This window comes from Callorhinus ursinus, unplaced genomic scaffold, assembly GCF_003265705.2.
Source record: "Callorhinus ursinus isolate GAN/ISIS: 27379988/994484 unplaced genomic scaffold, GSC_fseal_2.0 scaffold16, whole genome shotgun sequence".
In the NCBI taxonomy this organism is placed as follows: Eukaryota; Metazoa; Chordata; class Mammalia; order Carnivora; family Otariidae; genus Callorhinus; species Callorhinus ursinus.
This window is the reverse complement of record NW_027397078.1, coordinates 30,780,745-30,808,392: the sequence shown is the minus strand read 5'-3', so window position 1 is coordinate 30,808,392 and position 27,648 is coordinate 30,780,745. Positions and strand designations below refer to the sequence as shown.

Genomic DNA, 27,648 nt, shown 5'->3' with positions numbered 1-27,648 from the left:
ATTACACATTTAGTAGGTTAGGGACAAGGATAGGGAGGATGGGCTTTTTAAAATTAGAGCACTAATTGCAATAGTCAGGTGGTGATTGATAGAGACAGAAGTATAATATCTCAGAAGAGTGAGCCTATCAAGAAAGAGGTAAATAGTCTTACACATTAGTAAACCCTGAGGGCATCAAGGTACAGCTCATACTTCTAATAAAGGTACTGAATCATGCAGAAAAGTCAAATTATATTCAGTATAATATCTTCTCTAAGACAAAGAAGTCTGCCATACAAATATTCTTTTCTTTGCTAGAAGACTTGATAAGTGTAAATCCAGGAAATAGGAGCCTTTATTAATGAATGAAATTTGAATTTACCCACAAAGAGATCAGATTTGGGAAGTATGAATGCTATTTCATGTGATCATTGTCTTCCATTTTCCAAAGGAAAATTTTAGCGGAATAACTGAAAGCATTTCAGCCTTGTTTTAGTAATTTAGACAACTAAGCGCTGGCGAGATTTTGTTCTCTGGGAGATGTGAATCCTCAGACACTGCATTTTAACCAAACTGTTTTTGAGAGAACATTCCCCCCATTTGTTAAATCAGCCATCTCTCCAGCAATAGAGTTACATTATACTTCATAACTGCAGCTCAGAGCGCCAGGCTTCTCGAGTGATTGCCTCTGAACTCTGCTCTGGTTCTTTTGAAGCAGGAAACACAGTCTCCCACGATGTCACCCCTCGCCTCCCCTCCTTCTTCCCCGCCTCATTACCAGAGGGTGCCCTTGAGCCATGGCTACAGCAAACTGCGGAGCAGCACAGAGCAGATGCATCCAGGTAAGAGGCGATTTTGTCCAGCTGTCCCAGGCAGTGTCTTAGAGACTCCTCAGTCTATCAGCCAGCAACGCCACCAGCTGCTGAATCTCTGGACTTAATTACCTCTGTTCTTGGAAACATGGCTCAATTTAATTTTATACTCTCAAGCAAGGTTTTTTTTTTTAAATAAAATGAAATATATCTTAGTAATGCCTTGTATCCTATCCTACAAACTAGTTTATCTTTAGAATTGTAAATGATTTAGATGATTTAATCCTTCGTATACAGATTTCATTACACAGGAACATAGCATGTGAAAGATGGGTATTGTTTTGGAATCTTTTTTTAAAGATTTTATTTATTTATTTGACAGAGAGAGACACAGCAAGAGAGGGAACACAAACAGGGGGAGTGGGAGAAGCAGGCTTCCCGCAGAGCGGGGAGCCTGATGGGGGCTTGATCCCAGGACCCTGGGGTCATTATCTGAGCCGAAGGCAGATACTTAACGACTGAGCCACCCAGGCGCCCCGGAATTGTTCCTTTCAGCAAACATTCCAAACATATTTATATAACAACCGCTTTTATGAAACTACTTAAAAATATAACTCTGCAAAAGCAAAAGAGTTGATTCAACTTTTAAAGACCAATCACATAATGAATATATTTAGCTCTTGTGTTTGGGAATAAGAATAAGGGAAATAAATGGTAGGGGAAGCATTTGCTGAGAAATGTGTATAGTGCCTAGTTGTGGGGTTGCCTGGTTGCTCACATTTATGCTGTGCTGGCTGTGTTCGTGGTAAAATGCATTAGTTGGTTCCGAGGATGACTTGCAGAGTTGGCCACCTTGCCTGTGGTGCCTAAAGCTCCATAAATTCACTGCAGCATCTTGTCCTCCTGGGGCTCAGGCTCGTAGTTTAAGATAGGACCAATTAAAGGTATTCTAGAATTGGTTATCCATAACCCTCCTTTTATACTTTGTGGACTGTGTTTGAAAATGACCCAGTTTCTGCAGGTTTTTGCTGCATTGAAAATAGTGGTGAGTTCTAGAGGGACACAGATAAAAATGTGTGCTAGACTAAAGAGAGGTTGTAATCTTGTAGAGAGGAGCAGGTGTGGCATAATGGAAAAATCTTTTGATTGGAAATCAGAAGGCATGGGTTTAATGTGACTAGCTATGTGATCTTGGGCAAGCCATTGAACTGCTCTGGACTGTGATTTCCTCTCCTCTTTTAAAATGGGGTAACAGTATTCTATAGGGTTTTTGTGAGGATTAGTGAGAACACAAGTATAAAGTCTGATGGGAAATTCAGTCCTATGCAAATGTAAGATGATGTTATTAAGGGTTAGTAACAAAAAATGACTCTCCTGAAACGTGGATGTCCCATTAGAGCCTGAAATGAAATGAGAATTCTTCATTTTCCTCTTATAGTCTCTCCTGCCTGACTTCCCTAGTTTTAGAAATGGAGTTTTTTTTTTTTTTTTGATTCCTAATGTTATTTGGGCTTGGACACTGGAGTTTTATGCCCAGCGTGGTGCCTGTTTTTTGGCTTTTAATTCACAGGTGAGTGTTTTGTTCTTCTGAGTCAGCCTATTACCAAGTACGACCCTATCTTTTTTTGTTACTCCTTTAACAACTTGTCTGCATTCGCTCTGTCTACTCCTTGCCCCATTCTTTCCTCATTCCATTCACATTGGGCTTCCATTCCACCATTGGCAGGGAGACAACCCGCTTCTCTCCATCTTTCTCAAGTCTTAGAGGCCTATGTCATGGCTGACCATGCCTTCGTTCTGTTTTATTCTGTTTTCTAAATGATAAAATGCACACATTTAAAAACCTCCAGTTTGAGTTTTAACATCCATGTAGCCACTGCTTCGATCAAGAATAGAACATTTATGTCACCCTTTCCAGTCACTCCCTGGCCTCCACTGTGAGGACTGTTCTGACTTTTATCACCTTAGATGAGTTTTGTCTCTTTTAAAACTTGATATAAATGGAATCGTCTTGAATGGCTATACTCTTATGTGTCTGCCATCTTTCCCTCAGCACAGTGCTTGAGATTCATCCATGTTGTTCTGGGTCTTAGTAGTTTGTTTCTTTTTATTATTCAGTAGTGTTTCGTTGTGTGAATGCCTCACAATTTGATGATCCATTTTCCTGTTGATGGACATTTCGGTTGTTTCCAGTGTTTGGATGTTAATGAGTCCTTAAGGATACAATGAACGTTTGTTTGTGAGTTTTTTTGTGACATATATTGTCATTTCCCTGGCACCTAGGAGTAGAATTGCTGTACCTTAGGGAAGGTGTGTAAGAAACTGCCAAAGAGTTCTACCAAGTGCTTGTATACTCCCACTGGTGATGTATGAGAGTTCTGTGTTCCTTGCCAGCATTTGGTTCTCTCATTGGTTTCCTTTTTCAGTGCTTTTAATTGTAGTCATTCTATCAGATGTGAAGACATTTCCTTGTTGTCACTTTATATTCTTGGAATGTATTTTTCTAAGTTACCCCTTCCTGTTTTTTTTCCCCTGATATCATAAACCTTAAACTTGATGAGCTACTACTCCAGAGGGTTCTTCTTTGCACAGCATATCCATAGAGAGGAGTGTGAGTGAACACTTAGTTGCCTGTTTCTCAAAGAGTTTGAGTTTTTTGGGTCTAGCCATTGATTAGGGTCCTTTAACTGGAAACAAGGTCATTCACAAATAAAATGTTTACAGGTACTGCCATGTAGATTTCTCTAAGTCGAAGGAAGGCAGAGTTTTTCTAGCTGCGACTTGGTTCAGTCTTGTGATTTTTGCTTCTAATTGATAATATTCACCTCAAAGCTTGTTCACTCCTATTTTTGTAATGTCTGTAGATTCTCCCCCAGAGGATTTTCTTGGCCTGTCTTCTTCCTTTTCTTTCATATATCCTTAGGTCAGGAAGTAAGAGAATCCCACATGTCTTCATTCTTTCTCTCCCCACATTTTCAGAATTCAGTTTTTCTTAAGGCTTCCATGCTCTTTTCCACGAGTTTCTTAACTCTCTTGCCTTCACCATGCCATCAACCCATCTGACAAACCCAGGATTCTCTTTCCTGTTTCTGTGTTCCATCTTCCCTTTGATCTAAACAGTAGCATATCTAAAATCTGTTAAATCTTAGTGACTCTGGGGTGCCTGGGTGGCTCAGATGGTTAAGCGTCTGCCTTCGGCTCAGGTCATGATCCCGGAGTCCTGGGATCGAGTCCCGCATTGGGCTCCCTGCTCCTTGGGAGCCTGCTTCTCCCTCTGCCTCTCTCTCTCTCTCTCTCCCTTTCTCTGTCTCTCATGAATAAATAAAAAATAAAATCTTTAAAAAAAAATCTTAGTGACTCTGGTAGTAAGCATTGTTAGAGGTATTATTTTTTTTTTTAATTTGAGGCAGAGAGAGAGAGAGTGCGTGGGAGTGAGTGCACGAGTGTGAGGGAGGGGCAGACTCCCCGCTGAGCAGGGAGCCCGATGTGGGGCTCAATCCTAGGACCTTGGGATCATGACCTGAGCTGAAGGCAGTCGTTTAACCACTGAGCCACCCAGGCATCCCTAGAGTTATTCTTAATTTATGCCTTTTCAGAAAGGAGTCACACTGCTGGAAGATTTTTCTAGGAATACATTTTTCTGGGGTCATTTCCCTGTTCAAGATTCTGCCATGATTCCTGGCTAGTGGGGAATATATGTGAGTATGTTTTAAATCAGACTGAGTGTCTCCAGACCAGTCTGATTCAGAGCCCCTCTTCAACTTCTCTCCTGGCTCCTGCTAGTCTGACCTGCTAGACATACCTATAGTTAACATTCAGTGGCTAAGACTTGTGTGCCAGGCATCGTGCAGAGATCTTCATGTGCATTATTTGCTTCTTAGCACAACCCTCAGAGGCAGATACTGCTACCCATATTTAAAAAACGGTTAAATCACAGTAATAACATCCGTATAGTTAAGTAATATTTAAATACCTGTAGTGAAAACAACTGTTCTCCTTCCCACTCAACCTATTTCTGATCTCCAGAGGCAACTACTTTCAAATCTTACCTGTTTTTTTCTGATATCTAAGGTCTTATCTCCATATCAAGGTACCTGTTCTGTTTTTTTCTTACACATCTTATTCTGACGTATCAATTCTAGGAATGTACTCTCTTAAGAGCATGGGCTATGATGTCAGTATCCTGGGCCTAAAGGTAGACTTGGGGAGCCTGTGTTTCTGGCCTGTGTGACTATGGATATGTCACCTTTCTGAGCTTCAGTTTCTCTTATCTGTAAAATGGAATAACATCTGTTTCAGAGGTTTGCTCTGTGGATCAAATAAGGAATGTTATATAAAACCTCTGTGCCTAGCACAGTTCCTGGCATATTGTAGGTGCTCCAATGTTGCCTAGTATTTTCTTTTGTGTTTTTAGAATCTGGTACCTGTTTTATTTCTGAAGCTCCTAAGTATTCTTGAAAGTCACCTCCTGGATATGGTTCATTAGGTTGACTGCAGATGTAGAGTCTTTATTGTGCAGTTACTAGTGGTCCCTGTTCTAGTTTGACACTGAATCTCTGAGCGATGAAATCTTTAGGGTTCATTTTATACTCCTCTCTTTGGAGAAAGATGATACTTCTAGTTCCTTATTAAACCTCTCATAAGGGTATCTAAGAATTATTTCTTTTTCGTTGAATTGAACGTTCCAGGTTTTATTTGGGAGGAGGGAGAGTAGAGGCAATAAGTAGTGCCTTTTTACCTTCTGAGTTGAGATCCAACTGAGGATTGAGACAGGAGTCAGACTGATGATGGTCTGATTATCAGATCTGGTACTGACAGGGCTGATTGGAGCACGTGTTTTAGATTTGTAATCAGATGGGCTTCATACACTCACCTTTCCAGTCACTGGTGTGGCCAACCCAGGCTTCCCACAGGAGTCGGAAGAGAAAATCTGCCATTGAGGCCAGACCTTTCCAAAAATGATCCCTCATGCAGCTGAGTCTTTGTTCAAGCCTTACTAATGAGATATGTCTATTTCTTCTGAGGGAAGACCCTTGTAGGTAAGGGACTGGAGCCATGGGCCACATGGCTTCCTTGCATATGTGTCCTCCTTTGCAGTAGAAGCTCCCTCCCTCTGAGGGAAACCTGAAGCATGGGGGATTGGCTGCCCAGGGAAAGCTCATGACCACTAGTCTCCCAACCATGGTATAGTTTACTATGGTTCAAAACTTCTGGCATTGAGAGTTTAATTCTGGCATTGGGTATTCCATCAAAATGGGGAATGATCTTAAAAATCCTTCTTCGACTGAACTCTGCCTCTGAAACTCATAATACACTATAATGTTAATTGAATTTAAATAAAAAATAAAAAATAAATTAATTTAAAAAAGTCCTAAAAAAAAATTCTTCTTCGAAGGACACCTGTCTGCCAGCTGAGACTTACCTTCTTTTTTTTTTTTTTTTAAAGATTTTATTTATTTATTTGACAGACGGAGACATAGCGAGAGAGGGAACACAAGCAGGGGGAGTAGGAGAGGGAGAAGCAGGCTTCCCACCGAGCAGGGAGCCCGATGTGGGGTCGATCCCAGGACCCTGGGATCATGACCTGAGCCGAAGGCAGACGCTTAATGACTGAGCCACCCAGGCGCCCCTGAGACTTATCTTCTAAGATTTGGATTATGTGTTCTCGGGTTTGTGTCTTTCGCAGTTTATATATTTTTATTTATTCTTAGCAGGGTCTGAAAATCTACTTAATGCTTTGCCAGGTAATGATTTTTGATGTTCTGATGTATTTTAAATGTGTTATAATGTTGTGTTCCAGTCCCTTGGAGGAAATATAAAAAGCAGATGTGAGCCCAAGAGTGGTTTGCTGTTCTTACACCTCCTTTCTTTTCAAATGATCAAAGTATGCTAAGGGCGATGTCATAACAGGCTGCCCTGCTCTCTCTACCTAATTTTATTTATAAGGAAGCTGTAGGAAGAAAGCATTTTACTTCTTTTTTTTAAGATTTTATTTAATATTTTGAGAGAGAGAGAGCGAGAGCACGAGCCGGGGGGGAGGGGTAGAGAGAGGGGGAAAGGGACAAGCAAACTCCCCGCAGAGTAGGGAACCTAATGCGGAGCTCAGTCCCAGGATCCTGAGATCATGACCTGAGCCGAAGTCAGATGCTTAACCGACTGAGCCACCCAGGGGCTCCAGCATTTTACTTCTTGATACACTTCCAAAAACTTGAATTGTTAACTAGAAATGTTAATCAAAAATGGTTTCATCATGGGTGATAATTTCTCCTTTCTGTTAGCGCTGAATACTACCTGGTTATGTTTAACTGTTTTCCTACCATACTGACAAGATCATTATGAAGTGTTCTGGAAATAAAAGGAATAAAAAAATGCATTTGTTTTTGTGGCATGAGAACTTTTCTGAAAGTCAGCAAAATTATTTTTCATTTGGTTTTTGAAAGATAAAATAATAAATATAAAATACATTTATTCCTTTTTGTACTTTTCTCTCCTTGGTTTTACATTCTTTCCAATAAGGAAAAGAAGACTGTGCCATTTATTTTTGAAAAATGAATGGTAATGTTGATTCTTAGTGTTCAAAATGCGTATTTATTTTCTTGCTGCTTTGGAAGATGGATGATGAATGCAAGACTTTTAAACCAGCGGGTATATATAGAATTTACCTGATATTTAGAATTTGAGCATTTATAACATGGCACTTTTCTGACTCTTATTATTGCTTTCTATTGCAGTTTAGATTCTTAACCATTCCACCCTTCTAATTTATTCCTAATCTCAACTTGATGTAAATATTTTCCTGTCTTTTCATGAATCAGTTGAACGTCTTTAGATTGCTTCCCTAAATTGTACCCAGGGACACCAAGGTTGGTTTGTGCGAGGTGGCCCTATGTACATAAATTCTAATTCCTTTGCTAATTCTTCCCTGAAGAACAGACACTCTTAGTTTCAGTGTGAAGTCATAATTTTCGGGTGGAATCTTTTTGTACTGTGCTGACTTTTCCTCCTGCTTTTTCAGCTCCTTATGAAGCTAGACAGCCCCTTGTCCAGCCTGAAGGACCCTCGTCGGGGGCTGCAGGAGCCAAGCCCCCTCGGCATCAGGCTTCCCTTATTCGGGTAAGTGATGTTGTGGGGTTATGCCAGTGGGAGACTTTGGGGACATGAATTTTTGATGGGCCCTCATTTTTTTTTTTGTAAGGGATATTTAAAACTGCCCCCTTATGCAAATATTGCACTTGTTGTTCTGTTGCTTATATATTTTCATAGATCTTTTTTTTTAAAGTTAAGTTCTACCCCCAGTATGGGGCTTGAACTCATGACCCCAAGATCCAGAGTCTCATGACCTACTGACTGAGCCAGCCAGATGCTCCTGTTCTTCTACATCTTTTTTGTAATGTGTGTTTCTACCCTTTCTCAGTGTCTCTAGACTAATCCAAGCTGGTTCTTGGTCTTTTGTATGTCTAAAACGCCCTTCCACCTACATCATTAGGCACCTCTTTCAGGAGTGCTTTATTTTTTTCCAAAACAGCCTATCTTATTTCTGCCTTATTCTTTATTATTATTCATTCAGTGCATACTTAGCTGTTGCACTTTGTTTTGTGCCTCCAGTCACATTGCAAGCTTTTGGAAGGCGGAGGTAGTTCTTCCGCATTCTGTCTCAGGGCTTAGTCGCTACTGTTTGGAGAACAGTTATTTTACATGTGGCAGTAGCTGCTGTTTCTTATATGTAATAGATATAAAAGGAATATTATGACAGACGAACAAGTGATGTCTCCATTTCTTCTGGCTTAGAAAATTTCAGCTTCCCTTTCTCCAGTGTTGTCTTTTGGATAAAGAACAGTTATTATTTTCATGTCTGCAACTGTTATCTTGTATAGTGTCTCTGAATGCTATGCTGGGGAAGTCATATTCTCAAAAAAGGGTGTGTGCTTGCTGGTGTGTGTGTGTCTGCATGAGAGGAACTGTGAAAAAAACTGGGTGTACTGTTTGACCCTAAAGACAAGAGGAAGTTGGGTGGTTTGTATGACATTTCGGTTATCCAACTTAGGAAGAAGGATCACTTATGCACTGGCAGTTCTACTCAGAATAGAAGGGTAGTGTCAGATATTCCCATAAAGAATTGGGCTGCTGCTAGTCTCAAACAGAATAGACAAAGGCTAAGGACAGATCATCGTGTTCAGTGACTACCCTCTGGGAATGGGGCAATCTGTTAGGCCCAGAGCTGTGTTATGGACAGAACTTTATCTTCTAAGGTGGTAGTCTGTGTACAAAGAACTTTCTTAAGGATAATAATTTAGCCATATGCTGTGTATATTTGATGCTTCCTACAACTGTAAGATCTAGGTACTCTTTTATCTACTAGTGTAGATGAGTTAACTGTGGCCAAGAGAGGTCAAGTAATGGGTCTAAGGTTTTATTCATAACTAGTAAGTGGCAGAACCAGAATTTGAAGCCAGGTCTGCCCAGTGTCAAAATCTGCACTTTAAAATATTTTACTATACATTAGAGTTCTATATTATAGGGAGGCTAGGTTCTGGAGTTGCTACATAAACTGACTTTGGGTGTAGTAAAAAATAATCCTGATGATCCCTTACTGGTACCATATCAGAGAGCCAAGATGCCATTCTCTCCTCTGTCCAGTAGAGCTCACTTTCACTCCCAAGTTGGAACAAAGACCTGTTTATTTAGCTGAGCCCCAGATGTATTTGGCTGTGTTGAGAGGGCCTATGTTATAAAAATATGTGTCTTTAAACACAAGAATCGCACCCACTGTGGAATGATGGTTACATTAAGAAAGATGTAGGGGGGACTGGGATTCATTTAGAACATTCTCCAGGATGTGTCTGTGCATGTGTGTACAGAGTGTATCTTAGGGCCATGGAGACCTAATCCTGAATTGTTAGAATAGTGGTCAAGCAAGCAATAAATCATGAACTTTGCAGTCGTCAGGTAGGGCTCACCAGACCCTTTCTACCTAGTCCCCTGGGTGGGATACCTTGGGTTTTTACTTGGATTCATGCCCTATGACTTCTCTTCAAATCTCTGGGTCCATGTTTCCTGCTGGTAGACATGCTTTTTGGGCACTTCATTCAACTGATATTTACTAAACACCTATTAAATGCCAGGTACTGTGTTGAGGATACAAAAATGAGGTTTAACATTTCCAGTCCCTGCCCTCATTGAGCTTATAGGCAATTGGGGGAGGTGGCCAATAATCAAACCATTGCACAGTAAATATATCATTATGTGTTGTGAATGGAAATTGCACTGCTTTGAGGATGAAAAACAATTTGTGGGGGCACAGTTACGACCTACCCTTAGCTGGTAGGGGGCAATCAAGGACGGCTTTTAGTGGGGTGTCACATTTGAGTTGAAATGAGAAGGATTCATAGGTGTTAACCAGGTCAAGGGATGGGAATGGGGGGAGTAGGCAAGAAGATAGAGGGCACTGCACTTAGAGGACTAGAAAATAGTCTGTTTTCTAGTGCTTAGCATTTTATACACATCTTCTTCAGTGCTCACAGCTGTGTTATGGGGTAATTCCTGTTATCTCATCTTTTTCCATGTACCAGTCATCTTTTATTGGATGTTTATTCTCAGTTAGGATATGAAAGGATTCAAGGGTGCTAGGCAAAGGTCATGGTCAGGAATGCAGAATATGTCTCCACATTGGGCCCTCTTCAGGGGTCCTTGTAACAATGACAGTAGTTGAAAAGCACATAAGCTGCCAGCACCATAGAAATCCCAGTGATGCCCCCCTTTCTTCACATTGACATACTTGTTTATAATACTGGTTGGTAGTAACCTCTTTGAAATGCTCCAGCAGCACCTTTAGGGGTGAAATCCCACATCAGTATCCGGCTTGGTCGCTCTTCTAGTTTGCCATGAGCTGCTCCTGCTTCACTGGTATGGATGAAGCCATCTTGGACCCCTGGGTGTCCCATTTATTAGATGACAAAACCTGAGGTTTAAAGACCTTATTTAATTTACCCAGAGTCACAGCTAGGAAGTGATAGGGCTGGAGTTCAAACACAGGACATGTTTTCTTAGTTTGGCTCAGGAACCTGATAGATGGTGATATCATCTGGTAAGCTGAGAAGCCCTGGATGAAAAACTGGCATTGAGAGGATTAGGGAAAGATCATGAGTTCAGTGTTGGATGTTGGGATTTGAGCTTTTGGGATAGCCAAGAGGAGGTGTCAAAGAGATGGTAGGAAATATGGCTCTGGAGCTTTGGAGAGAGCCAGGGCTGGACATCAGTATTTGGCAGTTGTTGGGCATTAGAAGGACTTATGGTCTGGTGCAGAAAAAAAACAGATGGGTTCTTGCCCAGGTCTGGCCAAACTGTGTGACCTTGGGCAAGTTTCTTCTCTTTTCTGTAACATGAATGACTTGAAATGGATTTAACAGTCCCTTGGAATAATCTGCAATAGTCTGACTCCCTTAATGTTTGTTTGGCATCAGTGGAAGCCCCGCCCCCGCTCCCTCCTGTTTGGAGTATTGCCTTCTGTTTAAGATGAGAACAAGGGGCCTTCCTTGGGACAGCAGTTTGTGGTTTTCATGGCTGATGTGTTTTTCTTGCTTTTGTTTCTAGGTTTCCTTCTTATGCCTGTCAACTTGGTTTGGCTGAACTCCAATTCCCAGAAAGGAAAATGCCAACCTGAATTAGTCATGTAGATGAGGGGATCTAAAGAGAAGGTTTTTGGTGGTAGGGGATTAATATGGATTGGGTCTGGTAGTAGGCTAGGCTGGGGTAACTCATTCTCCTCACATTGCCACGTTAGTGTGCTGTTGGCAAACTTGCTGTCTTCTAGCTTCCTCTGTGGCCTTGTATTCAAGTTGTTTCTTATGATTGGAAGGGGAGTGGCCTCTGGGTACTTAGGGAGGTTATTCAGGACCCTGGGCCAGTGCTCTTGCAGCTCATGAACTTGGCGTTTTAGAGATGCTTATGCCAAATTCAGCACCCAGATATTGGCATGAATAATTTTTTTTTGGCCTAATATTTTAGAAATTTCAGGGTTTTTTTTTTTTGTTGTTTAGGGTTGGAAGTTTTTTCCCTTGAAATTTCAGATACTGAGCATATCCTAGATCAGTGAATGGTTGACAGTGATTTGTAAAGAAATACTAAGTCTCTAGGGCACCTGGGTGGCTCATTCGGTTAAGTGTCTGCCTTCACCTCGGTTCATGACCTCAGGATCCTGGGATCGAGCCCCAGTCGGGCTCCTTGCTCAGCGGGGAGTCTGCTTCTCCCTCTCCTGCACCTCCTCCTGCTCGTGTTCTCTCTCTCTCAAATAAAATCTTTAAATATATATATATGTATATACACACACACAAATATATATATATATATATAAGAAATACTGTCTTCTTTCCTGATTCATCTGTTTTATCATGTGTTTATAGGTCATTTTGTGGTTTACTTTTCACAGATTATCTTAACCATCAACATTTGTAATTGGCTGGTGTAGGATTTAGAATTGTCCCTTTTGCTCCCACTATACTCCACTGACTCTGCTTTTGCCGCAGTTGCCAGAAACTACCTTGGGTTAAGTCCTTGTTTCATTGACCCCTTAGCAACTTTTGACACTGACCACCTTCTTGACATGCTCTCATTTTTTGGTGTACATGATGCCATCCTCTCCTGGTTTTCTTCCTGCTTCTGTGACTGCTTCTTCCTAATCTTTTTCCATTCTCCTACTTCCCCCAGCACCTGACATGTTGGTGATGCCTGGGTCTGCTTCTCACTCTGTTCCTCTTTAGCTATACGGAAGCTTATGACCACATAGCTCCATCTGCCAGACATCCTCACTCAGATGTCCCACTGTGAGTTTAAACTAACATGTCTTTCCCACAAAGCCAGCTTTCACCCTTCCATTCCTGGCTCCGTCCATCTATCAGCATGGGCCAGAATGCTGGTCTCTATATTTGGCTCGTCTCTTGGCTCTTCTGCCCACATAGTTACCAGGTGCTGGCCGTTTCACTTTCTAAATGCCTCTCTTACCTGTCCGTTATTCTGCATTTCTTTGGTTCAGACCATCTTCCTCTGTCACTGGATCTATTCTGTCAGCCTCTAACTCTTTTTCCTTGCTTCTCCTCAGGCCCTCTTCAAATCTTAAAAATACATATCTAATCACTCTACTCCCTTGATTGAGACCTGTCACTCTCTGCCTACTGCTGTCTTCATATCACCTCCATTCCTGAACATGGCTCTCAGGGCCCTGGTGTTTGCCCCTGCTTAATACCTTTTCAGCCACAGTAGCTCACTTCTCTCCGTCCGTACTCCGGCCACACGGAGCTACTGTTGTTTCCCCGATGGTCAGTGTTCTCTGTGTGGGAACCTTATTCTCCATCCTGGCTTTTGCCTTGTTTTCTCCTTTGTCTCAGTTCATGTATCCTTTTTTTCTATTGATAACATTAAGTTTGAAAATTTTCTAATATTTCTTGTATATGTGAAATTTCCATTTTTTCATTCTTAAAAAAATGGTTCATTATTGTCTCATTTATCTGTAAGCTCAGCTAGAGGATGGCATTCAGTCTTTATTGGTTTCACATTCCAGAGGCAACTGGTATGTTTGTTTTGTACCATTCCAGGAGTATATTATACACATATAAACAAATACAGGTGTTCATATATATGTATATTTGTGTATACGTGTACATATATATGTATACACACATATATAAAATATATGCAATATATTTTTATCTGACTTTAGGGAGACAGGCTTGGCAAATGAAATATCCTTCCAGGCAGATCTCAGTAGAAAAAAATTTATCTTTTATTTTAAATCAAAACATACTCACTTTTCATACCCTAAATATACATGCTGTGATCTATTCTTCTCTTTCTGGAGGGGTGAACTTAACAGCCTTCTGGGATAAATTCTAAATACTTGTCTTTATTACTTCAAAGATAAAAAACTGATAAACAGCATTTAGAGAACTTCATCACTCTGCCATTTTACTTGGGGGTTTTGGCTGTATTTGTGGTGGAAGTTTTTTACCAACTAGGCAGACATTGTTAGACATTGCTAGCCAGCCACCATATTAATCTAAAAGTCTGTGACTTGAGAAACATTTATTTAAATTAGTTGTCTCCTTTTTTCCCCCTCTCATTCTTGCTCAATTTCAATTTTTTAGCATGCCCCCCATCTCACCCAGGACTTAATTATAGGTACTTATGGCCAGAAGCAGATTCTCTCTGTTCCTTGCCTCCCTTTGGAATGGTTCTAAATAGAAAAGTGTGTAAAGGATGGTAAAAGAAACAAATACCCCGAGGTTCTGTCGGAGTGCTGTTGGCATAAGTCAGAAGAGAATGGATAGTCACTGTGAGTAACTTGTTCACTGTAGGCGTTTTGATGAGAACAGGAAGAACTAGACTTTCTGGAAGGCTGTCGCTGCTCTGGGAGAACTTTTTATGGCGTGAAAGGTATCTTACGGATGGATGGGACTAGAACGCTGTGGGGTAAGGAAAGCAGAGAGTAGAGGCTGTGGCTGGAAGACTGGGATGGGATTGAATGAGGTGGCTTAGAGGTGAGTCGTGAGCAAGTTGGTGTTCTGAGTGTGGAGAAGAAAGAAGCAGGTCAACAAGTGGGGCCTACTCAGTATTGTCTGAGCCACTCTGCTTCTCTTACCTGGTCCTCAGCCCAGAGGAACGGCCTGTGTGGCAGGTCGGGCCGTAGGGGGCTCTTTCATGGTCATTTGGCCTGGGTGGGGGCTGTTTTTGTGGTTGATGTGTTTTTTTTGAGTGGAGCCTCAGGCATTTTTCCTTCCTTATTTTGGAATCTTTCCCCTCTCTCCTTATCTGAGAGCTATGACCTTGCCCCGTGAAGTGCCCCGGGCGTACTTCAGCATGACGCCACTCCACATTTTGTTCTTGCCCTTTTTTGTGCTCCACATCTTGCAGTCAAACCAGTGGGCTCGTGAGCCACTGAAGAAACCCACTCAGATGTGCTCCTGAGGGGCTGGAGCTGTGCAGCCGCCTAACATGCTCGCCCTCTTTCCTTGGCTGCAGCGAAAGCACGCTACGGTGCTGCTGGCTTGTTTCAGATTATACAGTAAATACCACACTGGTGTTTTTTTGTTTTGTTTTGTTTTGTTTTTTTTTGGATCATGGTTTGTGAACTTTCAAATACCCTTGTTCTTAAGAGCAATTAAAAATTTAAAAAATATGTCAAAAATTAAAAAGATACGAAAGGGTGCAGAATGAAAAGTGTCCCTCCTGTCCCCACCGGTGGCCATCCAGTTCCCTATCCTACCAACAGCTAATATGACACATTTCTTTTGTATCGTTCTAGGACTATTTTATGCATATACAAGTGAATATAGGTATTCTTACATGCAATTATATATAATAGGTGCAAAACATATAGTTCCAGCTTTTTATACATATGGTAGCATACTATATACATCTGTTACACACTTGCATATTTTACTTAGCAATAAACTTTTAACAACATTCTGTAGCAGTCCTCATCTTTTGTTTTTTTTCAAATGCATGGTATTTTATTGTGTGCATCTTCCATAAATCATTTATGGATCAGCTCCTTCTGATCAGCATCTGGAACTTACAATCAGAGCATTGTTTGCGTATGCATACATATATATATAGAGAGAGAGCGAGAGCACCAGTTCTTAGAAATGGAATAATTGGATGAAATATCTACACATTTTTATTTTATTTTTTAAAGATTTTATTTATTTGAGAGAGACAGCGATAGCGAGAGAGAGCATGAGCAGGGAGGAGAGGGAGAAGCAGGCTCCCTGCTGAGCAGGGAGCCCTACGTGGGACTCGATCCCTGGACCCTGGGATCATGACCTGAGCTGAAGGCAGCCGCTTAACTGACTGAGCCACCCAGGCGCTCCTACACATTTTTATTTTTGATAGAGGTTTTCAAATTGGAGACTGTACTAATTCACACATTTACCAACAATATATGAAAGTGTTTATTTTTCCATACCCATGCTAACACAATGTGCTAAAAAAACTTGCACATCTTTGCCAATCTGATAGGTGAAAAATGGTATCTCAGTGTAGTTTTTTTTTAAGATTATTTATTTATTTGACAGAGAAAGAGAAGGTATAAGCAGGGGGAGTGGTGGGCAGAGGGAGAGGGCGAAGCAGGCACCCCACTGAGCAAGGAGCCTGATGTAGGGCTCCATCTCAGAACCCAGGGATCATGACCTGAGCTGAGGGCAGACGCTTAACCGACTGAGCCACCGAGGCGCCCCATCTAGGTGTAGTTTAACATTTTCCTTTATTTTTAATTTTTAATTTTTTAAAAGATTTTATTTATTTGAGAGAGAGCGTGCTGGAGCAGGGGCAGAGGGAGCGGGAGAAGCAGGCTCCCTGCTGAGCAGGGAGCCCAATGTGGGGCTCAATCCTAGGACCCTGGGATCATGACCTGAGCCGAAGGCACATGCCCAACCGAGTGAGTCACCCAGGCACCCCAACATTTCTCTTTATTAGTGAAGTGGAGTACATGACATTTGTGAGACATTTGTGTTTCCTTTTCAGTAAAATAACTTCATATCCTATGCCTCTTTTTTGAGTTATCAGTGTTTTCTTACTGGTTTGTCATTCCTGCCATTCTGAAACCAGAAGCTGGTGTCTCTTTTCCTTTGGACAAATGAGAGGCTGCATTGTATGTGGAAAATCGCTCCTGTGTGGTTGAGAGGAGGTCCTGGGCACCCAAGGCCCTTGTAGGAGTTTAGGGACCCCAACCTCTCTTGGTTCTGGAGCACCCTAGGCCCTCCAGCAACAGGAATTTCTTATTTATACCTTTAGGGCAGAAAGTTGAGTTACTTAAGTTTATGGGTAGAGAGTGGGGCTAGGAGAATCTTCTGTTGTTAGGGATAGTAAATGTTAATACATTGTGTGTGTGTTGACCTCTTGGCATTGCTAAATTCTCTTCCTCTGACTGAAAGGGAAGAGGGTGAGGGGAGAGGGAGGAGGAGAAGGAAGAGGGCGGGAAGGAGTATATGTGTGTTTGTCTTTGTGTGTAACAGGAAGAACTGGTTTGATAAATTTTATAGGAATGTATATGCCTTGTTCTTGACATCTTGTTTTACCAGATTAATTCTGCGTTTGATTTCAAACCTTAGCTTGAGTTTTACCATCTCCTTAATGGGTAGAAAAGGTTGATATGTTCTACTTCACTGAATCTACTACTAGGACTCACAGATACCTAGTTACTCACTGTTACCACGAAGAGGTCCTGTTTTTCATCACCATCAAGCCTCCTTCCTAGTTCTTTCCTTCACCTACTTCTTTTTCCCTTATTTCTGAAGCATTTCACTTGATACTGAAATGTACCTTTTTTTTTAGCCTAATTCTTTTTATCTGTCTCTTATTATCCTCTTCGGGTGCTTACCCTTTACCTATGCTTCTTAACAATTAAAGTGATGGTAGTTGATTGGTGTCTTTGCTGGGAGGCATTTCTACATGAAAAATGTTTCATGTTACAGGATGAGAATAGTAAAGAGATACAGGATCATTGAAAGAGAGGTGATTCCAGGATATAAGAACAGGGTACCTGGCATTGAAACTGAAGGATTTTTATGGGAAAAAGAAAATTCAGTAAATATTAGGATTCATTGGAGTGCTGCCTTAAGGCCTTACAGAATCCATGCTTGGAGACAGTAGGGTGGAGGGAGGGTAAAAATGGTGGATCCTGGTATACATGAGAATTCTAGCTTCCATATAGTGCTTAATAGGTTATTAGACTACGATGAAAGCAAATGAGCATGTTTTATTTGTAGGGTCAGCATTGCTTTTCCCCACAGTTGTGGGCGTTATGGTGTCCAGAGCTTTCTTGGTAGTAGCTAGGGCCCACATTGATATGGTAGACAGGAGCACCTCTGATTTACTGTATCAGATGTAAACACCCAATTGAACTCCTGGTCCCAGATAGTACTATTTAAAGCTGAAAAAGACAGTGTGTGTTTGTTTCTGGCATATTCTCCAGGACCCCTTGGTCTCAGTTGGTGTATACTTGGGTATAAATATGGAAAGTGCCTTTACAACAGCACCATTTCAGCCCCTGGGCCCATTGGTATTCCCCCTGATATCAGGTGAACAGGTGGTGTCATGCCCCTAGTTTCCTATCCCAATGAGAGTCTCTACCAACTGAGTGCTTATTTGGTCCTGGTGCTGTGCTCGTCCCTTTAATTGTGTGTGTCCTTTCAGTTCTCCCAACAGTCTTGCAATGTAGACTCCTTGCGAGATTATGTCCTGTACTCATCCACTCAGGGATACTAAGTGGCTTGTGTGGGTCTGGCACCGTGCCAAGGGTACCCTGAGGACTACAAACATGGTCCCCGCTCTCAGGGAGCTTGCGTCAGGCGGGGTAGATGAATGTGAATCAGATGGTCCCACCTCTGCATGTATAATGGAAAACTGACAGTTGCCCTAACCACAAGAGAGGATTTCCATGGCATGTGACAGAGAAATCCTACCTAGGGCTAGAAAGTGAGGGAAGGCTTCCCTAAAGAAGTGCTGCTTGAGCTGAGCTGTGAAGGATGATTAGGAAGTAACCAGGCAAAGGGAGGATGGTGCTGGGAGGTTAGGAGAGGGGTGTCTGGCTGAGTGCACTGGTCTGTTTTCATTGGTCAGGGTTTCATTGTGGATGACAGAATCTACTCTGGCTAGCTGAAGCAAACAGGGATTTCTTTCTTTCTTTCTTTTTTTTTTAAAGATTTTATTTATTTATTTTGACACAGAGAGAGAGAGACAGCGAGAGAGGGAACACAAGCAGGGGGAGTGGGAGAGGGAGAAGCAGGCTTCCCGCGGAGCAGGGAGCCCGATGCGGGGCTTGATCCCAGGACCCTGGGACCATGACCTGAGCCGAAGGCAGACACTTAATGACTGAGCCACCCAGGCACCCCACAAATAGGAATTTCTAAATAAGGGGGTGGGAGGTCTACCAGATCTTTGGAAGGGCTGAAGATTCAGACTCGCTTTTGAGCTTGCAGGAACAATTCCCCAAACCACACAGCAGGACTGGATGGATGGACGGCTGAGGGAGCTTTGCCTTTGCCACAGTCAGGAAGCTACAGAGCTGGGCAACTGTCGCCATAGCTTTCAGCTGCAGCTCCACACTGTGTATGACCCAGGCCCGCCAAGTGAATGCTTTGTTCCCTGCCTCTTTTACCATGTGCCTTGTTTTGAATCATCCTTCCGTGGGCGTGTTTAGTGGAACCTAAGTCCCATCTGGAATTCTAGCAGCAGAGGTATTTGGATAATGTACTTTTACTTAGCCAGCGTCTGCAGTGCAGAGTTATGCTAAGAGGGAATGGAGTGAGTACTGAGTGAGTCAGTACACCATGTATACAGCACACAGAGGAGACACAGTGGAAGACCTGAAAGAAGGCCAGTGTGGCCAGAGCCTGGAGTGGGAGGGAGATGAAGCTGGAGAGGTAAGCAGAGCCCTGTGAGCCATGGCACTGCCTTTTAGGTGGGGAACTGATGGTTCAGAAGTTAAGTGGCCCAAGTGACCATCCCAGATTTGGGCCCAGGTCTGTCTGCCTCCAGAATCTGTACTCTTTTTGCACCGCCAGTATGTAGCCTCATTGTCTAAAGCATTCCTTGAATTCAGCCCCAGATCTTGGCACATCTGTTTCCCATCTGACCTCAGGCTGCCTTGAGTGTTAAGGGGAGGGCATAGTGAAGGAGACAGGTGCCCTTGACCTAACTGGCAAGGATTGGGGTGGGCATGTTAGTGCACTGGTACTGGAAGTCCACAGCTTCATCAAAATCTCCTGTTACTGCTGATTCTCACTTTTTCCTGGACTTCTCCAAGCAGAGAGCAAAATCCCAAGGAAAAATGCCCTCTGGAGTAGCAGATCTTGGCTCCTGATGGAAGAGTTGGAGATAGTGATTATTCATAAGCATTTCTTATGTTAATCAAAATGGTGTTAGTGCCACATGCTAAAATAACAGTGAATTGATTGAATACCTGTACTGTATGGCTGTCTACAGGATTCTTTCCTGATGTGAAAACATGCCAGATGCTTACAGGTGTGTGAGCAATAAGATGGTACTCTGTCTATATGATTTAATAGTTTACTGGCCCAAATCCATAACTAAACTAGATAATGGGAGAGATGTGTAAGTATAGGATATTCATATCCCAGAGGAATATCTGCAGTCTGCAAAATTGCTGCATTGATTTTGGCATTAGAGTGAGGGTGTTCCTGTTTTGTTTTATTTTATTTTACTTTATTTTTTTCATCATGGTGAGTCTACTCTTTAATCCCCATCATCTATTTCACCCCCCCCCCCATCTCCCCTCTGGTAACCATCAGTTCTCTATGGTTAAGAGTCTGTTTCTTGGTTTGTCTCTCTTTTTGTTTTCCTTTGCTTGTTTGTTTTGTTTCTTAAATTCCATATGTGAGTGAGATCATACGGTATTTGTCTTTCTCAGACTGACTTATTTCACTTAGCATTATACTCCCTGGCTCTATCCATGTTGTTGCACAAGGCAAGATTTCATTCCTTTTTGTGGCTGAGTAATATTTCTTCTTCTTCTTTTTTTTAAGATTTTATTTATTTGATAGCGAGTGAGGGAGCACAAGCAAGGGGAGTGGGAGAGGGAGAGGGAGAAGCAGGTTTCCCGCTGAACAGGGAGCAGGACCCTGGGATCATGACCTGAGCTGAAGGCAGACACTTAACAACAGAGCCACCCAGGTGCCCCGAGGCTGAGTAGTATTTCTGTGGGGTGTGTGTGTGTGTGTATGTGTGTGTGTGTACACACGTACTTGCTTGCACCCCACATCTTTATCCATTCATTTATCCATGGACACGTGGACTGCTTCCATAATTTGGCTATTGTAAATAATGCAGTAAACATAGGGGTGCGTGTATCCCTTTGAATTAGTGTTTTTATAGTTTTTTGGGTAAATAGTAGTGTGATTACTGGGTCCTAAGGTAGTTATATTTTTAATTTTTTGAGGAACCTCCATACTGTTTTCCACAGTGGCTGCACCAGTTTGCATTCCCACCAACAATGCAAGAGGGTTCCCCTTTCTCCACATCCTTGCCAATACTCGTTGTTTCTTGTCTTGATTTTAGCCATTCTGCGAGGTGTGAGGTGATACCTCATTGTGGCTTTGATTTGCATTTCCCTGATGATGAGTGATGTTGAGCATCTTTTCATGTGTCTGTTGGCCATATGGATGTCTTCTTTGGAGAAATGTCTGTTCATGTCTTCTGCCCATTTTTTAATTGGGTTATTCGTTTTTTGGGTATTGAGTTATGTAAGTTTTTTAAAATATATCTTGGGGGCGCCTGGGTGGCTCAGTCGTCAAGAGTCTGCCTTCGGCTCAGGTCGTGATCCCAGGGTCCTGGGATTGAGCCCCGCATTGGGCTCCCTGCTCAGCAGGAAGCCTGCTTCTCCCTCTCCCACTCCCCCTGCTTGTGTTCCCTCTCTCACTGTCTCTCTCTCTCTGTCAAATAAATAAATAAAATATTTAAAAAAAATATATTTTGGATACTCTTTTTATTGGATTTATCACTTGCAGATATCTTCTCTCATTCCATAGGTTGCCCTTTAGTTTTGTTGATTGTTTCCTTTGCTGTGCAGAAGCTTTTTTTTTTTTTAAAGATTTTATTTATTTATTTGACAGAGAGAGACAGTGAGAGAAGGAACACAAGCAGGGGGAGTGGGAGAGGGAGAAGCAGGCTTCCCGGTGAGCAGGGAGCCCGATGTGGGACTCGATCCCAGGACCCTGGGATCATGACCTGAGCCAAAGGCAGACGCTTAACGACTGAGCCACCCAGGTGCCCGTGCAGAAGCTTTTTTTTTTTTTTTTGGATGTAGTCCCTATAGTTTATTTTTGATTTTGTTTCCTTTGCATCAGGAGGCATACCTAGAAAAATGTTGCTAGGGCTGATGTCAGAGAAATTACTGCCTGTGCTCTCTTCTAGGATTTTTGTGGTTTTCAGGTCTCATTTAAGTCTTTAATCCATTTTGTGAGTCTATTTTTGTGTATGGTGAAAGAAAATGGTTGAATTTCATTCTTTTGCATGTAGCTGTCCAGTTTTCCCAACACCATTTGTTGAAGAGACTTTTTCCCATTGCATATTCATTCCTCCTTTGTCAAAGATTAATTGACCATCTAATTGTGGGTTTATTTCTGGATTTTCTATTCTCTTCCATTGTTCTATGAATCTGTTTTTATGCCAGTACCATACTGTTTTAATTACTACTGCTTTATAATATAATTTGAAGTCTGGAATTGTGATGCCTGCAGTTTTGTCTTTTTCAAGATTGCTTTGGCTATTTGAGGTCTTTTGTGGTTCCATACGAATTTTAGGATTGTTTGTTCTAGCTCTGTGAAAAATGCTGTTGGTATTTTTTTTTAAGATTTTCTTTCTTTTTTTTTTTTTAAGATTTTCTTTATTAGAGAGAGACACAGCAAGAGAGGGAACACAAGCAGGGGGAGTGGGGGAGGGAGGAGCAGGCTTCCCGCAGAGCAGGGAGCCCGATGTGGGCTCAATCCCAGGACCCTGGGATCATGACCCGAGCCGAAGGCAGACTCTCAACCCACTGAGCCACCCAGGCACCCCTGCTGTTGGTATTTTGATAAGGATTGCGTTAAATGTGTAGATTGCTTTGGGTAGTATAGACATTTTAACAGTACTTGTTCTTCCAGTCCGTGAGCATGGAACGTTTTTCCATTTCTTTATGTCGTCTTGAATTTCTTTCATCAGTGTTTTATAGTTTTCAGAGTAGTGAGGGTGTTTCTTAAAAGGAAATGGTATATTGTTACAGGATGGATGGATAAGAGAGGGAGGGAGAGGCATAGGGCTTGCTTATTAAAAAAGAGTACTCTGGACTCTGCTCATGTTCTGGCTCTACCATTTTAGTAGGCATGTGATCTTGGTAAGTCACTTCCCCTCCTTAATCCTCAGTTTCCTCTTCTGCAAATTGGAAATAATGGGTTTCTGTGAAGGTGAAAATAGGTCATGTGTACTGGGTGCTTACAGTGCCTGGCACTTAGCAAAGTAGTGAATATGTGTTCCCTGACAGTCTCCTATGTCTGTGGTGATTGCTTTTAAAATTTAGTTTATCTCAATAAGCAGCAACTCTGTTTTGCTCATTAGATTCAGATTCCTACACTTCGCAATCAACCTCCTAAGCTGTTGAAATTAGATCCCTGAGCAAGTTTGGCATCTTTATGGATATATTTCCATGAAGAAACTGATAAGGTTAAATTGCTCTGTTAGGATTTAATTTTAACTAACTTCTCTACAGGCAAAACCAGAAGTCATTTATTGCAAATTCCTGTGAATTTATAATTATTTCAAAGTAAAAAGAAAAAAAAGAATTTTTTCCTTTAATTTTATTGGTAAAGGAGGGGACCCAGCCTTTACAGTGAAGTGAGGTTGTTTGATAAATGCATATAAAGTTCAGGTCTAGTCATCATAGGAGAGCTCGGGTTAACCTTTCTGTCTCTGGATTGGAATTGTCCATTTGTCCAATTATCTGTTTAGTCACTGAAAAAAACATGTATTGAGCATAGGCACTTGTCTAGGTGCTGGGGATACAGCAGTGATCAGACTAGACCAGTTTTCCTACCCTCATGGACCTTTTATTATAGTGAGAGCGGGTATGAGACAGAAGATAAATGCACAAGATTGTAAAGTATTATGCAGAGTAATTAGTTGAAAGTTCAAAACAAAATTGTTGAGCTCCATCTTTTCTTCATTCCTCATTTAATAGTTTTCCCAGTTTTACCCTCGCCCTCTCCTTTTTACTCAGTACATCTTCCCGTAAGTCTCCTTCAAACCCATGAAACATAAACTCCTATTAACCAGACATAGAAAGATGGCTGTAATGATGCGTCCACACACATGCTGTCCCTATAGATCATCTGCATGGACAAATTATAAAATTGTATAGGCTCAGAATTGTCTCATGTCATTAGGTGGTCAAATTACAAAACGAAGCCTTATGCTTCCATCTTCAGTGCAGGAATGGCTGTGCTGTTGGGACTGGGCAGGCCTGCTTTTCCTTTGGGCCTTGCCTGCATGGATAGTTAGACTATATATTTAGCTGGTATGACAAATATGCCCCACATTTTAATGACTTCATTGCATCGGTATATTTCTCACTCATCTAACAGGTTGGTAGACAGCCATCCTCCACATGGTGGTTCAGGCACCAGTGCTCCTTCTGTCTCATGGCTGTGCCGTCCCCCATTCAGTGGCCCTTGGGGATGAGCATAGAGTGCCACAGGGTACTAGCTGTACATGGAAGTGGTGCCTGTCACTTGTGCTCACATTGCCTTGGCTAGAACTCAGTCACATAGCTGCACCCAGCTGCAGGAGGTGTAGTGGAACATGTCCTTGTTGGGAGGGCAGCCACAGCCACTCAGTGATACTTCTGTACCAGGCCTTGGGCAGTATAAATGATCGGAGGACAGCTGCCATAATCCCCCATATCAGCACGGCTGTCATTTGCCTCTATGACTCTTCTTTCTCCTCAGCCCCATGGCTGATCAGTGACCATGATCTTTCCTTAGGCAGATTAATATTCACTTGAGCTGTAGTCTAGTCTCACCAGCCTGTTAGTCCTTCTTTCTCATCAGGGGAGATTGAGTCTTCTCACATTTTTGCTCATGAAATAGTATTTTTTTTTTTAAAGTAGTATGGAAAGGTGCAACAAGGTGAAGACAATTCTTTTTTTTTTTTAAAGATTTTATTTATTTATTTGACAGAGAGACACAACGAGAGAGGGAACACAAGCAGGAGGAGTGGGGGAGGGAGAAGCAGGCCTCCCACAAGGCAGGGAGCCTGATGCGGGGCTCGATCCCAGGACCCTAGGATCATGACCCGAGCCGAAGGCAGATGCTCAATGACTGAGCCACCCAGGCGCCCCATGAAATCGAGTTTTGATCAGTAGTTGCACTGAGGCTCTCTTATTTCCAAAATATTGTTAGCAGGTGAGGTGTTCTCACATCCTCACTGTGGGCATTTGCTACTCCAGACGGTTTGTTTACTAAGGCACTGGTAGAAGATCATTGCATCCTCAGGTGAAATGGCTGGACTCTTGGGCAGCATTTATAGGATGCCTCCAGGGTGGGATTATATTCTAAACAGAAATGTTCTGTGGTTGAAACAATATATACACACCCTTTGTAAATTCTCCCTGATAATGCCTCCTTGCAATTCATATTATTCAGCTGTGCTTGATTTTAAGCTACATCAGGGGTAAATGTCACCTTTTGGGATTTTATTAATAGTATTACTTTTTAATGAGTCTTTTGAAGTCTCTTTCATTATAAACAGCCGGTTTTCCCTTGAGATAATAACTTGTAGTGCCAAATATTTGCATTTCACTTGAAACGAAACTAAGGCTTTGAATGTTTTAAATATAAGCAAATCTAATTCTCCTGTGTCTAGAGAAACTGCATAATGAACCATATGTATGTGGCTTAAGCAGACAGATGTGGAAGGTTTCTCTCTCATTTTATTTTTTCTTAAAAACGCTGGCAGAACTTAAAATTGGCACCAACTAGCAAATAGCTCTACTGAGCCGATGAAACCACTGGAACTGGAGTTGAAGTAGAAGAGTCCTCTTAGGGTGCATGCGCAAGTGGGGCTTTTCCTGGCTCTGGCTTCACTTTGGAAGCCCGAGGCTCCATAGTTCATCCACCCACATTTCTCAGTGCCTTCAGTCTTTGCAGTTGGGTATTCTCTCTCCAGTGGCTGACTTTTCAGATCTTTGTAAGGTGGGCCAGTTGTTTCAGTTGACTTTGGGGTTCATTTGGAGAAGCTGTTCCATGCATCTGGGTCCTGCAGCAAGATGGCCCTCTAGCTGCTGACAGAGAGGTCCTTAGCTGCCGTCCCACTGCTGGAATGGGCCTTCCTCTGGTCCTGGCCATATGGCTTTTTTCTCCCTGTCTCTTCTCATCCCCTCCCTAACTCTGGGCCATCTTGACCTCTGGCCAGGTTTGCTCATATGGTCTTAACTTGTCCTCCTACCTTTAGTCTTTCCCCTTCCATTCTCATCACTGAAGTGTTCTTTCTGTAACTGACATCTGATAATATCATTGTTCTGTTTAATACTTATCTGTGGCTCCTTGTTGTCTTCTAGATACAGTCTGTATCTCTTAACCTGGTATACCTGGGCCTTCATGATCTGGGCCCTGCTTGCTGTCTGGATTGTCTTCAGGCAGCTCCACTAACATCCACGTTGTATTAGCAGCCTATTCTATCTACATGTAGTCCAACTGAGCTATTTTCAGAAGATGGCCATCTTCTCTCATTTTGGGGTTTTTTTGTAAATGCTGTTCCTTTTGTTTGTCTTGCTCTGCATGTTTTATGGCATTGCTTCTCAAACTTGAGTGTGCTTCATATCATCTAGAGGGCTTGTTAAACCACAGATTCCTGGGTCCCACTCCCAGACTTTGATTCCCCAGATGTAGGGTAGAGCCTGAGGTTCTGTGTTTCTAGTGAGTCTCCATTAGAACTGCTTTGAATAGCAAAGCTCTAGAGTACCCTGTCTTGTCATAGCACTTACTTCACTGTTTTGAGATTGCCTGTTTGTCTTTCTCTCTCATGAGACCCTAGGTTTCCTGGGAAAAAGCATCTGTTTGCCCATCAGTGTATCCCGAGTCACCAGTGTCTGGGATATACTTGGTGTTCAGTAAGTGTCTGTTGAATGAATGGATGAGTGGATCACTCTTCATGCAGCAAAGTTCAAATCATTTTGCTTCTTGTAGATGAGCTTTCTTTTGGACTATTTCAGCCTAAGGATATATGGAATGTGATCTAATCCTTCCGTTTGCCCTCACCTGACACTGAAATACTCACTTAATGGATATGGAACTTGAGAACTCCCCATAGAGATCAGAGACTGTGGATGAACCACAGGAAGATAGACATGGATTTCTTTTCATAGATCTGAAACTTTAAATGTGAAGTAGACTCATAGGTTTTCTTTCATTCAGCACACAACACAGAGTGGTGTTTCTGCACCTCTTTTAATATAAGACAAACACCTAAACTTACTAGAGCCCATCAATAAGTGGATCTCACACTACTTTTTAGTATCTGTGATGTACCTGCTAGGGACTATATGCGGAATAAAGAAATACATGAAATACATGATATGGTTCTGGTCTCCCAGGTTGAAACCTGAGTGATGATATTCAGGAGCACTTGAAATGTTCAAACTGTGTGATACTTATAAGAATTCATATATATTTTTTAAGATTTTATTTATTTATTTGACAGAGAGACACAGCGAGAGCCGGAACACAAGCAGAAGGAGTGGGAAAGGGAGAAGCAGACTCCCTGCAGAGCAGGGAGCCTGATGCGGGGCTCGATCCCAGGACCCTGGGATCATGACCTGAGCCAAAGGCAGATGCTTAACGACTGAGCCACCCAGGCGCCCCAAGAATTCATATTTTTTAAGATGCTTAATTACTTGTTTATTAAATCAATTAAAAGCATGCAGTGAGAAGCAAGGGGAAAGAGAATGGGGGTAGTTAACACATTTAGTGCAAGCCAGTAGAAGGGCCATGCTATGTTATGTACAGGTTATACAATGTTCATATGCCTTCTTTCTCTTTGTTGCAAGGCCTTTTTGGTTTTAGGGAGCAGGGACTCTCCTTGCCAGCTTAAGTCTTCTTGAGAAGGAGGTGGGGTTGGAGTTCTCATGGGAATCCAAGAAATGAGAGACAAGGAGTGGCCCAGTGGTCCTGAAGAGTGAGAGTTCTTGGTTATTCGTGCTTGCCCTAGTTTCCTTGAGTTTGCTTCACTATCTACTTATCTTTTGGCTGCCAACAGCTATCCTCACCCCCTGTTCTTTTTAGTACTTCTCTACCTCACAGGTTCTGCTTATGCTGGTTCT

At 42.1% G+C, this 27,648-nt stretch overlaps 1 protein-coding gene across 4 annotated transcripts in view; it reads left to right on the top strand.

The window, feature by feature from the left end:
- REPS2 (RALBP1 associated Eps domain containing 2) overlaps positions 1 to 27,648 on the top strand; it is a 328,460-nt gene that overhangs the window by 68,524 nt on the left and 232,288 nt on the right. For 3 of the 4 annotated variants that reach the window (XM_073902042.1, XM_025857570.2, XM_025857563.2), the window contains exons 4-5: positions 695 to 821; positions 7,807 to 7,904. In XM_073902042.1, the coding sequence (XP_073758143.1) occupies positions 695 to 821; positions 7,807 to 7,904 (225 nt within the window). The remainder of the gene's footprint in view (positions 1 to 694; positions 822 to 7,806; positions 7,905 to 27,648) is intronic. The other variant, XM_073902043.1, reaches the window with a different exon arrangement.